Source organism: Oryzias melastigma, linkage group LG22 (genome assembly GCF_002922805.2).
Source record: "Oryzias melastigma strain HK-1 linkage group LG22, ASM292280v2, whole genome shotgun sequence".
In the NCBI taxonomy this organism is placed as follows: domain Eukaryota; kingdom Metazoa; phylum Chordata; class Actinopteri; order Beloniformes; family Adrianichthyidae; genus Oryzias; species Oryzias melastigma.
Genome location: NC_050533.1, coordinates 18,892,978 through 18,906,233, shown reverse-complemented (window position 1 = coordinate 18,906,233; position 13,256 = coordinate 18,892,978). Strand labels below are relative to the sequence as shown.

General features: G+C 34.8%; 1 protein-coding gene across 1 annotated transcript in view; it reads left to right on the top strand.

Moving 5' to 3' along the window:
- Nucleotides 1–5,076: 5,076 nt before the first annotated feature.
- kiaa1109 (KIAA1109 ortholog) overlaps nt 5,077–13,256 on the top strand; it is a 78,498-nt gene continuing 70,318 nt past the window's right edge. The window contains exons 1-10 of the mRNA XM_036209974.1: nt 5,077–5,233; nt 6,435–6,570; nt 8,068–8,184; nt 9,060–9,138; nt 10,192–10,256; nt 10,369–10,543; nt 10,838–10,919; nt 11,322–11,515; nt 11,982–12,061; nt 12,219–12,369. Coding sequence (XP_036065867.1) covers nt 6,465–6,570; nt 8,068–8,184; nt 9,060–9,138; nt 10,192–10,256; nt 10,369–10,543; nt 10,838–10,919; nt 11,322–11,515; nt 11,982–12,061; nt 12,219–12,369 — 1,049 coding nt within the window. The 5' untranslated portion in view covers nt 5,077–5,233; nt 6,435–6,464. The remainder of the gene's footprint in view (nt 5,234–6,434; nt 6,571–8,067; nt 8,185–9,059; nt 9,139–10,191; nt 10,257–10,368; nt 10,544–10,837; nt 10,920–11,321; nt 11,516–11,981; nt 12,062–12,218; nt 12,370–13,256) is intronic.

Genomic DNA, 13,256 nt, shown 5'->3' with positions numbered 1-13,256 from the left:
TTTAAACAAAAATTGAAGAAACAAAAAATCCTAAAAGAAATCCAGAAAGGGAACTTAAAACTTAAATTGCTCAGAAACATGAAAAAGTATAAATGTTGTAAAATTGTGCGAGTCTGATTGTAAAATGATCTAATTCGTCACTCTCAACAGTAGTGCGACCAGTAAAGGACATTTTCAAAAAATGCTTTTTTTGACTATGCAAGTAAGGATTTTGACCAAATTTCTTGAACTATAATACTATAACTGCTGGTACATAAAACTCCAAACTAGCATTCAGAATGGGGAAATAACCCTTCGGATACAATGTCTACTGGACATCTCAAACGACGCTGTTTTGTTACTCTATCAGAGATCTAATAGTGGCTTCAAACGTGTAAAATGAGTGTCGTGGTCCTCATTTGTGGAACAGTTTACTTGAGGATCTGAGTCTCTGCCTGTGTGGAGATCTTTAAATAAAAGACTCATATTTTCAACTTTCCTTTTATATTACTCATTTCATCAATTTATTTATTTATAAGTGTGGCTTTTAAGTATTTTATGGCTAATCTTATTTATGTTTTTGCCTTGTCTATCTTTTAATGTGCAGTGCCCTCCTCAGACTTTTGCCAGCGTTTCCTTCTTTTTCTATTTTTATGTCAGATTTGTTGTTGTTTTGATTGATTGATCTAGTTTATTTCATTTCAGACATAAAGCATAAATTGTGGACATCAATTTTTACTTGTATCTAATGTGCCTTATGACTTTTTATTGTTTTTATTAATGTTTATTTAAATGCTATGTAAATAAAGTGATTCATTCATTCAGTGATACTTGAATATAAAGGTCTTCTACACATCTACTTGTAGCCATCTAATCTTGGGATATGTTTAGATGTCTATTCAAGTACTTTTTTAAATCCATCTTCAGAACCCAACCCACCAAATCTCCTTTTGGGTTGCTGGAGCTGACCTATAGGTGCTGCTGGGCAAAGTTGGGTAACCTGAACAGGGCCTGAACCCTGAACATGTCACCAGTCTGTTGCAAGGCCACAAAACCAGACACAATCACATGCACACCTTTACTTTGAGCAGTCCCTTTCACCAAAGTGATCCGTTTTTTAGATGTCAATTAGTCATTAAGCACCTTTATGAATGCTGTCCTCTGTTCCATCATTAAAGCACACAAAACCAAAGACAAGTTAATGCACCTTCTAAATGATTATTTACATTATTTAATTTTCCTTGTTAGTTAAACCAATTCCTTCCGGAGAAAACTGGTGGCTTGTTTACAATGCAAAAGGCATAATAGTACCACAACTCTATTGGCTGTGGGAAGTCGTGTGCTGGAGATCTAAATGGTGATGTGGCTCTCTGTCAATTGATGTCCATCAGATGTGTAATGCACATCTATAGCTGTAAATGTCTAAATAGCCTTATTTATAAAACCTAAAACCACAAACAATAGCAGAGTGTTTTTATAGGTTTATTTAAGATCATTTAAAATTGCCCCCGCCTAAAAAAGCCTTTGTGGCTTGCCGTAGCTGCATATATACATATAGCTTATGGGTGCTTTCTACAAAAGCAAACCCAGATGTTTGTTTGTTGGGTTTGATGCATGTGTGTAACTATTGCTGCCTTTGTTGTCAATAATTTTATTGACTGAAGCATAATTAAGAGCTGTTTGTTTTATTGTTACACACATTTCTCATTTTAGTACATTTATTTGTTAATCTAAAATTGAATTGGCTGTAAAGTCCAAGTTCTCAGCTGCAATGTCCTTTTGGGTGTAACTTTATTACTATAATTTTTGGTGGGATTAAAAAAAGTTTGTTTTATAAATTAAGACGTATATTTTTATGTAGAAAAGAAGCACTCTGCAGCATTTTTCAATGCACATGTGGCTATCTGAAAAAGAACATTTTCTATTTAGCTTTTCTCTGAAGCACTGTATGTACATGGAGGGGTTTGAATAGCCCTGGCTGTCCGTAGTTGCCTCCAGCAAGATTATAATGACATGTCCTCTGGAGAGCCTTGATGTACTTTATGTTGAAAGAAAGAGAAAAAGCGAAGGATCAGTTAATTCAATAGCAAAACCATTGAAAAACTTTTCAAAACAGTGAAAATATCAAACCCACAAGTGAACTAATTTAAAGCTGCACAGATAATGTACAGTATTAGCTGTGAGGTGAAGGCTTTAAGGTGGATTTTTGTTATTTTTCAATTAATACCTTTAACGATAAAAAATACTCAGTATTTTTAGTAGCAACACATCAAAAACCAAGTTTATGATTGTATTTTGTGGTTGAATTTATTATAAATGATGGAAATAAGACAAAGCAGAATGCCAAAAAAGTAGCTGTTATTGCTCCTCCCCCTGGGGGTCATCACAGGGAATTACCCCATGTTTTGCAAATGGGATTTAAATGTCCTTCCAGACCCAACCCCTAAATCTACCTGAACTTAATACAATTATGTGGGAAACAATGCACTGTATAGTTATAAAATCTTATTTATAGACCAAAAAGTCTCAAATCCAAGGAATAAACAGATCCAAGTTTACCTAATCAGCTGTTTATGAGTGAGCTCGCCAGAATAAAAGTACTTTAAACTGTGTTCACAACTATTAGGGGAACTTGTTATTTTGACCTTGTAATAATTTTATCCATAAAAGCCATCTTAATTTGAATGTATATTGGATTTCATGATGAGTATTTGAGTAATCAGGGAGGGCGTGGCCTAATGAGGTCAACATCCAATATCAAGGTGTACCCAAATATTTGACAGATTCTTCTACATAGGTAAAAAGGGGCCAAAAAAAGGGATTTAAATGAGTTGGAGAAGCCATAGCTTGTCAAAAAAAAAAAAAAAAAAAAAAAATCATTCAGGGGGAGGCAACTCTTGAAATATCTAAGATACTTGAGTGGGATCACAGAGGCATCGTTGCAAATTGTCACCAAGGTTGCAAGAAATGTGTGAAGATGAAAATACGCAAATTAACTGCTAAAGATTTGGGATGAATCAAATGCGAAGTTACCGGGAACACATTTATCCTCCAGTGCTGCCATATTCCACAACAGCAGCTTACCCAGAGTGTCAAAAAGTATGAGGCGTTCAGCTCTCAGAGACATGGTTGAAGTAAGAAAGGATGCAAACAGACGTTTAAAAGTCTTGAATTGATAATTATTTTTAAATCTTTGTCAACAATGATGCTAGTATTGACTTAAAAATTGGGAGGGCAGCAGCCCCCCTTGTCCCCTCGTAGCTCCACCTCTGTTTTATTCAAGACTACAGTATGTTCCTTCACATGTATAAAAGTACTCCACTGGGAAGCAAAGACTTTAAAGATGAAAAACTCATGATGTTGCCCACTTCCTCCCTTGACCTAGACCAGGGGTCTGCAACCTTCAAAACTCAAAGCTCAAAGAGCCATTTAAGTCGATTTCTGACCAAAACCCAATTGGAGCCACGAAGTCTCGCCTCACCCTTTAGAATTATAAGGCGCTGATTTTTACAATAAATTTAAATGAAGAGTTCTCTTTTTTGCAGATATAATACTTAAAGAGAAATTAGACTTCTTCCAAAATATGTAAAGACACTCTGAACAGTGTCTTGGAGGGAGTGGTGACAAAACAAGGATTCTGACCAGATTAAAAAACTGACTGACACTAGTGATGGAATGACTGTTAATTAAAAGAAAGAACAACATTTTCATGGTGCTCCCATCTCCTCTGCACGTCCTGATTGGACTCAGCTGCCAGCACTCATCTCATCAGCCGCAGTCAGCTATTTAGGAGGGGCCTGCTCCAACTTTCTTTACCTTACCTGGTGAAGTACCCTGGCCTTGTGCTTCATTTCATTTCATTTCATTTCATTTCATTTCATTTCATTTCATTTCATTTTATTTCATTTTATTTCATTTTATTTTATTTTATTTTATTTTATTTTATTTTTGTAGTTTTTTTATTTATTTATTTTTTAAAGCTTAAATCCTTTTTGCTCAGGTCTCATTCCCTTTGCCAGGGTTTTCACACTACGTGCTGCCCTGGGTCCAACTTTTCTCTCCACTGCCAAAAAGCTCCACCATCTACCCTGCTGTAAAACCACGCCACCATCACCCTACTCACCCCCTGGATCTTTGCTCCCTCATCTGGACTCACTGTGATCCCCATCTCCATCTTCCCGCTGCCGTTCCTCTCTAGCTTCAGTGCCCAAACTCCCAAGAACAATAAAACAAATTCTTCACTATCTCAGCCTTCGGGTATTCTTCCAGGTTACAGCATCTGGGTCTGCTTTGTATCGCAAACATGACAAACCTATTTTAGGAATTCTAAAATGTATTTTTTGCCACAGAAATGTAAAAGTTTGAGTTTTGTATTTTATTTTTTTAATAATCACTTTGGATTGACCAAGAGAACTATAGTTGTAGAATAACAAAGTTAATCGTCAAAAATAAAACTTCATTGTCAAATTGATTACAGTGAATCAATACCTAGAAAGAAAATGGTAAACATAGTTATTCTAATTAATAAAAACTTGGAACAAAAACATTTGCCCTAACTGGAAACATGCAATGAGATGAATGGAAATGTAAAAATTTCTAAAAATATTTGATAAAGAATAAAGTATGCATATTGGTCTTCACAAATTAAAAATAACAAATTTAGATATTCCCATAACTTTCATGATGCACAATTACCAAGGTGTTGAAGTTTAAATGATTTGCATTTTAATTTATTACAAGATGGTCTATTTTCATTTCTCTCTTCTAGCCTTTAACTATTTTTTATTTAACTGATAGACTGGCCTAAACTAACATGTAGCTTATACATATATTTATAATTTAGTATTTTATTGTACTATTAATATCAACTATAGCTTGTTTTATCATCTAAGAAAATACATTCAAATTGCAGTTAATATTTATCACAAAATGTTACTACAACAGGAATCGTCAAAACAAGGCTGCGGAATCCTTCTTGCAGCTCTCATAGGTCAAAAAACATGTCCGTCAAGTGTGGGCGTAACCAATAACAAACTCTGTTCAGTGATTGGTCAAAGTCAGACCCGTTCCCATTCTCATTGGTCAATTTCATTAAAGCGCTCAGCAGAACAGGAAAAGGGTATTGACTTGGCTGTCTGCCATGTAAATAAGAAACAGGATGCTAACAGAGTCCATCTCCGAAACGTCAAAACGGTTACAACTCCTGGATAACTGGAGCAAAGATGAAACCTCCAATTTCACCGGAAATATTAAGGTAGCTTAAACCCACGAACTGACAAGTTTTTCTTGTTTTTAAAAAAATAAAACTGACAGGGTGCGGCCCTCTGTCATTAGCTTTGTAGCTAACATTTAGTGCTAACGCTACTTTGGCGGCCGGCTTTACTATTATCTTCACAAATGTAAAACGTTACTAGCCGACATGCTGGTGTGTGTGTGTCTGCAGCCGGGTTGTCGTCACGTTTCAGCAGACTAACGATAAAATACGTGAATTAGGTTGTAGCTCGTGTTTGCTGTCAACTGCACTGGACTCGAAACCTGTGATCAGCCAGTATGCGTTGACTTTATGTATTTCAGTTTCAGTTTTAATCTGCATAATAGAATATATGTTCAATGAAGTAGTTGTAGAGATTTGTGTCTGTGTCGTGCATTATGTTGACAATCTCTTAAGCATGAGTACAGTAGTAGAATTGGAGCAAACAGAACTGGGTTCAAGTTCCTGTTTAATTACCTCTGAGATTACAATTGATCTGCAAATCCTTTTCAGAATAAGACTTGCCCAACTGGCCTGGTTTGTGGTGCAACTCAAACAGAGTGAATGTCCGGCATTTTTTGCGCAATCCTCTGCATGTAACCGGAACTGATTTGCCACATTTGGCCTTAAACTTGAGTCAAAGCTAACTTTTGTTATACCCTTTGAAATGGTTTCTCACTATAACTGTCAATAGTAGAATCAATCCAAATGGTGGAGTAGTGATTATTCAGGTGGTTTCACTAGTAAATTAAGTTGGATTAGTTCAGGATTTAAGTGTGTGAACAGTCTTAAGGATTTTCATTTTTACCATGAAACTACTGGCTCTAACAATTGTTATTCCAGTCAATCTGAAAGTAAAGAAATGCTTGTAAACAGTGTGCTGCTGTCAGCTTTTAGTCAGTTTGGTAAATATTATAAAAACAATAAAAAAAGTCTTTACCTGCTAGCAGTAAATACTCAAGAGAGAGTCTGCACTTTATTTAAAATGTTTAATTTGATTTATTTAATGCATGGATAAAGCATAAGTAAACAATCAAATAGGTCATTGTACATATATGTACACACAGATTTACAGATATACCCATGCACACACATATTTACACAACCACTTGAAAAGGGAGTGAGAGGAAGAAAAAACTTTGTGAGGCTTTTAATTTGTACTCCTGGACGGCGCATAACAACAGGGTTCTTTGCTGTTTTTCAGTGTTTGACATCAGACTGATAGCCTGTAGCCATGGATGGGTATGCCACCAAAAACAACGAAAGCACCTTCCCCAGTTTGGAGGAGCTAGATGACTATCTAAGTCTGCACAACTCCAACTTTATTTGGCTCATTGTTGGTGAGTGACGTCCTTTCTTTCACTTGTGGTTGTGTTTGGACTTGTTTTGTCTCCGCAGTTAGGCCTGCTATATGTGTTTCTATCTTGGTTTAACCTGTCCTCTTAAAGTTATACAAATGACTCATCTAGTTGGAACAACACAACTAGACATGCTTGAATGCCAGAGGTTGGAGATTGATTTTTTTTGCCCCTGAAGTCAGAATTTGTCACCATAAACTGGACTAAAAAAAGGTTTTTATAGTAACCAACTGCTTTACAAGAAAACAGCGTAATACTTGCTATTCCACTAGAAACAAAGATCATATATTAGGCTTTTTATCGTATCAGTACGTCAAAGGTTAACTTAGTGAGTCATTGATGTAATAAAATGTGACAAAACACCACAAAGATAATAATGATCATGACCTACTAAGTTCTGTCTTAAAGTCCTACTCTGATCATCTTTTGATCTATTCTAAAAGTGGTCTTTTAATTATAATAATATCATTTAATGATAAGAAACCACGTAGATTTCATGGACATATTTGCCACAGAGTAAGCCGGGTCCTTTTCCCGTCATCCATCTGTTTATACTCTCTCATGCTAGCTTACAGCCTCTCTAACCCCTAACCTAACATTACCGGTGCAACAAAAATGGCGAGCAATATTGGAGTTATAAGCCGTACAGTTTTGAGCCACAAAAGATGTATGTGGATCTAGTCGTCTACAAGTGGATGTGGCAGAATGGAGCTGAGCGGGAATCTAGTGATTCGCCCATCATATTTAATACGTCACAAATACGCTCTTTTTCAAGCATTGTTTTGTTTGCTCCGGATTAAAAATTTGAATAAAGATTTACTTAGAAATGCAATTTCAAGCTTTATTTCCTTTATACATGTCTTCCATCATCAGGGAAAAATACCACAAGAACATGCTAAAACATGTAAAGTTACAACTTATTAAAGTTATTGTTTTATTATTGTAACCCAGACTGGTTTTAATTTGTATTTTTGTAAAGACAAATATAGCCATTTTTTAACATTTGGTTTTGATTTAAAAAATGATGTTTGTTAAATGTTCTTTTGTCTTAAACCAGCTGAGCAAGTCTAGTAGGAAATCAAACAGATTTATAGTCTGTTAGGGTAAAACTAAGGTGTCAAGTTACAAATGAAAGCATTTGCTCTCGAACTATAAATTTTGGTTTCATTTTTACATTTCAAATAAAAAAAGCATTTTAAGGCCTTTTTTTAACCTACTTTATTGGCAAACTAATTCGTTTGAGCTGCTGGATTTCGCCAAGTAAATTTGTAGTTTTTTTTGTGATGAAGGCAAAACAAAAATGAGCTTAAACAACAGAAAAGATTAATAATAATAAAACAAATCTTGTTTTTGTACATTAACAGTATAGATTAGTGTTGAGCAGACATAATATTGGCCCTATAAATGTATTTAAATGAAAAACATCCACAAGCTGTTCTGTTATACTTCAAATATTGAAATATTTCTCTTTCTTCTCAGCCACCATTCTATCCTGTGGATGGATCATATATTTAACTTATTACAACTCCCGCAACATCGGCCTCATCCTCACCCTCATCATCAACAGGCTCTACAAGGATGGCTACATTCACATCGGTGAGTATATCATTGTGATGCAGAGATGAATGGAGAAGCTCTGGCGAGTTTTCACTCTGTGTTTTTCCAATGTGGGAAATAGGAAGGTTATAAATCCAAAAACGACTCTGTGTTTCCTCATTTGCATCATATTGTTTTCCACATTCATTTTTACAATGGAAATGTCTGCACCGAAAAAAAAATGATAACCAGGTCAGAAACTCAATACTGACCGGCTGTAGAGGAACAGACAACAATAGAAGCATTAGATATTTATTTCCCAAGGCTGCCTAGTTTGTGTTGATATCCTATCATGTGTCAGCATAGGAACAGCAGTTACCTCACTGTATTACTGATATGGTTGTTTATCATTTCAAAAGTCTGAAACATTAACAACAACAAATGCAACAGTTTTGTTTTTGTTGAGCCTTTTTCCGTCTGGATGAAGTGATATGGACTACAGAAAATCCTCATTGCCTGGTTGCACATGGCGGCACATCCCTCCTTCTGTCAGTTACTGCAGCAATAAATACAAAGGCACGACAAACTGTCACCTGGAGTTATGAAACATGAGGTGCTGTCACTCCCCCAGCTTGAAATAAATTAACCCAGACAGGAGTTAAGAAGTGATTAATGATTGAAGCTCGTCTTAACTTCCATATTTACCTTTTGTTCCTTTGACAGCTTCAGATCCACAGCTAAAATCTGTGCTTTTTAGAATGTTTTTTTCCCCATTGGGAGAAAAGAGAGCTGAAGTAAACAAATGTAAAAGCTGGTTTCTTCATTTATGTTAAAAACATCTTTAATAATTTGAGTTTGGCTTTCAAACTTAACTTGAAATGTTACTTTACAGAAACCAACATTAACGTAGGTGTTATTTGTTTTTATGTCCACAGGCTCTTTCTCCTTCTCGGTTCTGTCAGGCAAGGTCATGTTCAGAGATGTCTACTTCATCAACCAAGACATGTCTATCAGGTAGTGGCAGCTTCTGCTTTGGGCTGTAATTAATATCTGAGTTCCCAGAATGTTGGTCAAATGTTTCCAAAAAATCAAGTACTCTTACTTGGGGTGTCTGAGATTGAGGTTTTGCATTTTTTATACATAAATAGACATTTAGTGAAAATACACTTGATGCAATGTAATAATTGCTCTAAAATGAAGAATGTATTTGGCTTTTGAGTAAACAAACTGAATGTGCTTGTGTCACTTGAGATAAATACATTTTAATGCCCAATGAGGCAATTTTTTTTGTGATATTGGCTATATGAATAAAATTTAATTGAAATAAAGGTAAAGTGTCGCTGACAAATCTGATTTTCAAAATAAAACTTTCAAATCTTTTTTGTAGATTAAAAAGAGAGGGTGTTCATTTTACTGAAATAGGTTTTGAAAATGTGATTAAAAAATATATATAAATATAGTTGATGAATGTAATTAATATGAATTTAGAATGTTATGAAAATCCAGTGATCAATTGTGGTTTGTAGCATTGTGGAGGATCCGTACTGGAGCATGTCTTTTAAATGTTTATCTAAAATGTGGACGTTTTTAAGTATTTCCTCTGCAGATGGGAAAAAGTCCATTTTTAAAACATGTTTTTTGGAAAAAGATCTAAATAAAGGAGTGAGTGTTTGATAGTTATTATTGAGGTGTTTCTGTCCCTTCACTTACTACTTACTGTAACTTGTCAGCAAAACTTTGAGGAAGCAAAAACTGTGTAAAACATTTTCAGGATTTGTGTTAAATGATCCAAAACAACAGTGACATTTATGGTAACCAGGAAGCTGATATGAACTTTTGAATGTGGCATTGTTTAAAGTGAAAACATTTTTGTCTTTATCTGTTAACGCTACTGATTCTGATCTTTTGTTCGTAAAAAAGGTATAAAAGATGTTTTTTACATACATACTACTCTAATCTTAACACCTCTAGTAAAAGACATACATATAGCAACCGTTCAAACATAATAAACTGAATCGTAAGAAGAATCGTGGTTTGATCTGTGAATTGTCGATTTCTTTTTTGCAGGATACAAGATGGCTTTTTTATATTTCGATGGTGGAAAATGTATGACCCAAAGCAGAAACAGCATGGTGAGAATTTCAGATATTCTTCATCTTTTTTTAGATTTATTGTTCTGTTAAATTGAAAGCAGCCTTTTACAAGTTTAAAATCAGCCTGTTTTAAGTAGTGTGTTTTCAACAGATCCTAAAGCGGAGACCCGGCTTTACGTGACGGTCAACGGGTTTGAGTTTCACGTCTACAATCGAACCGGCCTTTACGCCCGGCTGCAGGAGACGTTTGGACTGGAGCCCACCCTGATAACACCCAAGAAGGACGAGGCGAAGGGGGAAGAAGATAGAACTGAGACTCTGGAGAGGTGAACACACCTGCCTTCTTTTTTTGTTTTTTATCATTTGAAAACATACAAAATGAGTGTTAATTTCCTGTTTTTAGACAGTAAAAAACTTTATGTACTGATAATTATTATTACTTTAATTTTGCTTAGCTATAAGCCTACTACCTACAGTATTAGTATCATAAATTAAAAAAAAAAAATCTAATTCTATGTAAAGATGTTGTTCAAATCTGGAAAAAACCAACACCTTTGTCGTAAAGACGGCAAATGTAGCTCTCCTGTTTTAAGATGGAATGCTTGTCTATTGCTGTGTAGTGTGAACATCAAAACAGAGAGTCCAGATCCAGCCTCATCCTGGCGCTCGCTCTTTCCTGTCATTAAAGTCAACATCAGCACCGTAAGTTTATCAGATTTAAAAAAGAATTGAGTTTTGTTCTTGTTTGACAGCTGCCTGAAAATAAACAAGAGTCAAGATTCTACATTTGTTTGTCCATTTTCATTAAAGATCCACTCTGACCATCTTTTGATCTTCTTTTAAAAAAATGAACCATTTTTTAAATGTCGTTTTTTTTGTCTGCTCCTGATTCACAACCATTTAAATAAAGAAATACTTGAGAAAGCAACTGTAAGCCAATTTTTTTTTAATATGTCCTCCATCAGAAAAAAAACATGTTAAAAACATCAAAAACGCAATTTCCTTCAGAGTGGATCTTTAAAAAACAATTATTTCCTGAATAAATGCATCTCTTTACTTAGCCTTAATGTCTTTTGTGGATATTCTGTTTTTTTTCTTCTAAAGGGACGTTTGGCGTTTGGAAACCACCACCTGCCGCAAACTCTTTGCGTGAACTTTGAAGACGCCTTCCTGACCTACGCCACCAAACCTCCATCCAGCCACCTGGATCAGTTCATGCACATCATCAAAGGCTCGCTGGAGAACGTGCGCGTCATGCTGGTTCCCAGTCCTCGCTACCTGGGCATGCAAAATGATGAGTGAGTTTGAAATGTTTGGAATAGAAATTTGATTGAATTAAAGGGTTTTAAAAGACTCGTATACAACAATTTAGCTGTCGTACACATGTACAGTCAAGACAGCTTTAAAATACAGTCATTTAATACATTATATTAATATTTGTATTAATTTTTTAGTTTTTAAATGTCCTTATATATCTTTTTTTTTCTTTTTTTTTTACAGAATTCCTATTGCTATAATTCAGAAGTAAATTTTTAAAAGTACATTTCTGTTATTAAAATGCTAAACATTGTACTATATAAGCTCCTTTCTCTGGTTTAATAAAGCTGAATTGTAATTTGAGGCTTAAGAAAAGATTAAATATTCAATTTCTTTTTTTTGTTATCATCCTGGGTTTTTTAAAGTATTTTTGTACAATGGTTTATAGTGAACAAAGAAATTCTAATGTCTGAATTCAATGACAAATTGTTTCCTTTTCTACTGCAGACCTCCTAGACTGATGGGTGAAGGCTTTGTGGTGATGCAGTCCAATGACGTTGACATCTATTATTACCAGGATGAACCCGGTACGGTTTTGTGTGCATGCGAGAATATATTTTCTATGATTGAAAAATACCGTGTTTATTTTGGAAGAGCAAAACATCCTGTTTGAAACGTAAAGAAAAATGTGGTTGTTGTGTAGGTGCTCGTTGGGTTGTTTTGATTGTGATTGTGTGCGTGCAGGTTTGGTTCCCGTGGAGCAGGAGGGCGGAGAGGAGGCAGAGACGAGCAGTGAGGATGATAAACTGCAGGACCTTCCTCCCTGTTGGGGTTTGGACATCGTCTGTGGAAAAGGAACAGACTTCAATTATGGACCCTGGGCTGATCGGCAAAGGTGTGTAAAGACTGTGAATCATCACAGCTCAATGACGCTTATATTTCTTTTTAAAATGGCCTTGTACTTTGTTTAGCAAAGAAAAAAAAACATATCCCTTGAGTATTATTTATAAGTAAGAGATATTTACATAATTAAACAGTAGTTTTAAATCTTTCCTTTTTGAAAATCTGTTGAATAAACTAGTTTTTTATTTATTGATTTGTTCTTTTTCAGTTAGAATGTAGAATCCATACAATCTACTTAAAGAACAGGAGTAGGATGAAGACCAAGTCCTATAAATCTCTACCCCATTCTCATTATTTAAAATGACACAAATAGATGATTAAATTATTGGGTATAATCAAAACACTTTTTTAGGTCATTATCCAAGGAATTCCATTTTGTTACCCCAGCAAAGGAAATAGTCATTTGTTTTAGTGTAGTTTTAACTTTAGGTACTTTTTCTTCGGCTATTTCTTTCATTTATAACAAAAGGATTCTGTGAAATACATGGCAACATAAAATTTTTGGCCTAAAAAATTACCAGCAGTGTCTGCAAAAAACATAAATCTTTAAATTAGAGTATTCTTGACTTCAGAAATAGTTTGAAGGTGTGCTCATTGTAGAGAGTCGTATGCAATATCAGTATTGATTTTTTTTTTTCAGAATTATTAAAGTTTCATTTGCAAGAATTACCCCAGACTTCCAAACAATATGAAAAATGCTGTAAAATCAAGGAGAAATACAAAATATATGCATATATTTGTAATTTAGCAAATATTTAGCTATGTTAAAAATGGCAAGATTTTTACTTTTCTTTAATATAAGCAATATGTAGTGTCAGAGGTTAGTTCTGTCTTTAGCTCTACACCCTTCAATCCTCTGTGGCTTTGTTTTTTTTTTTT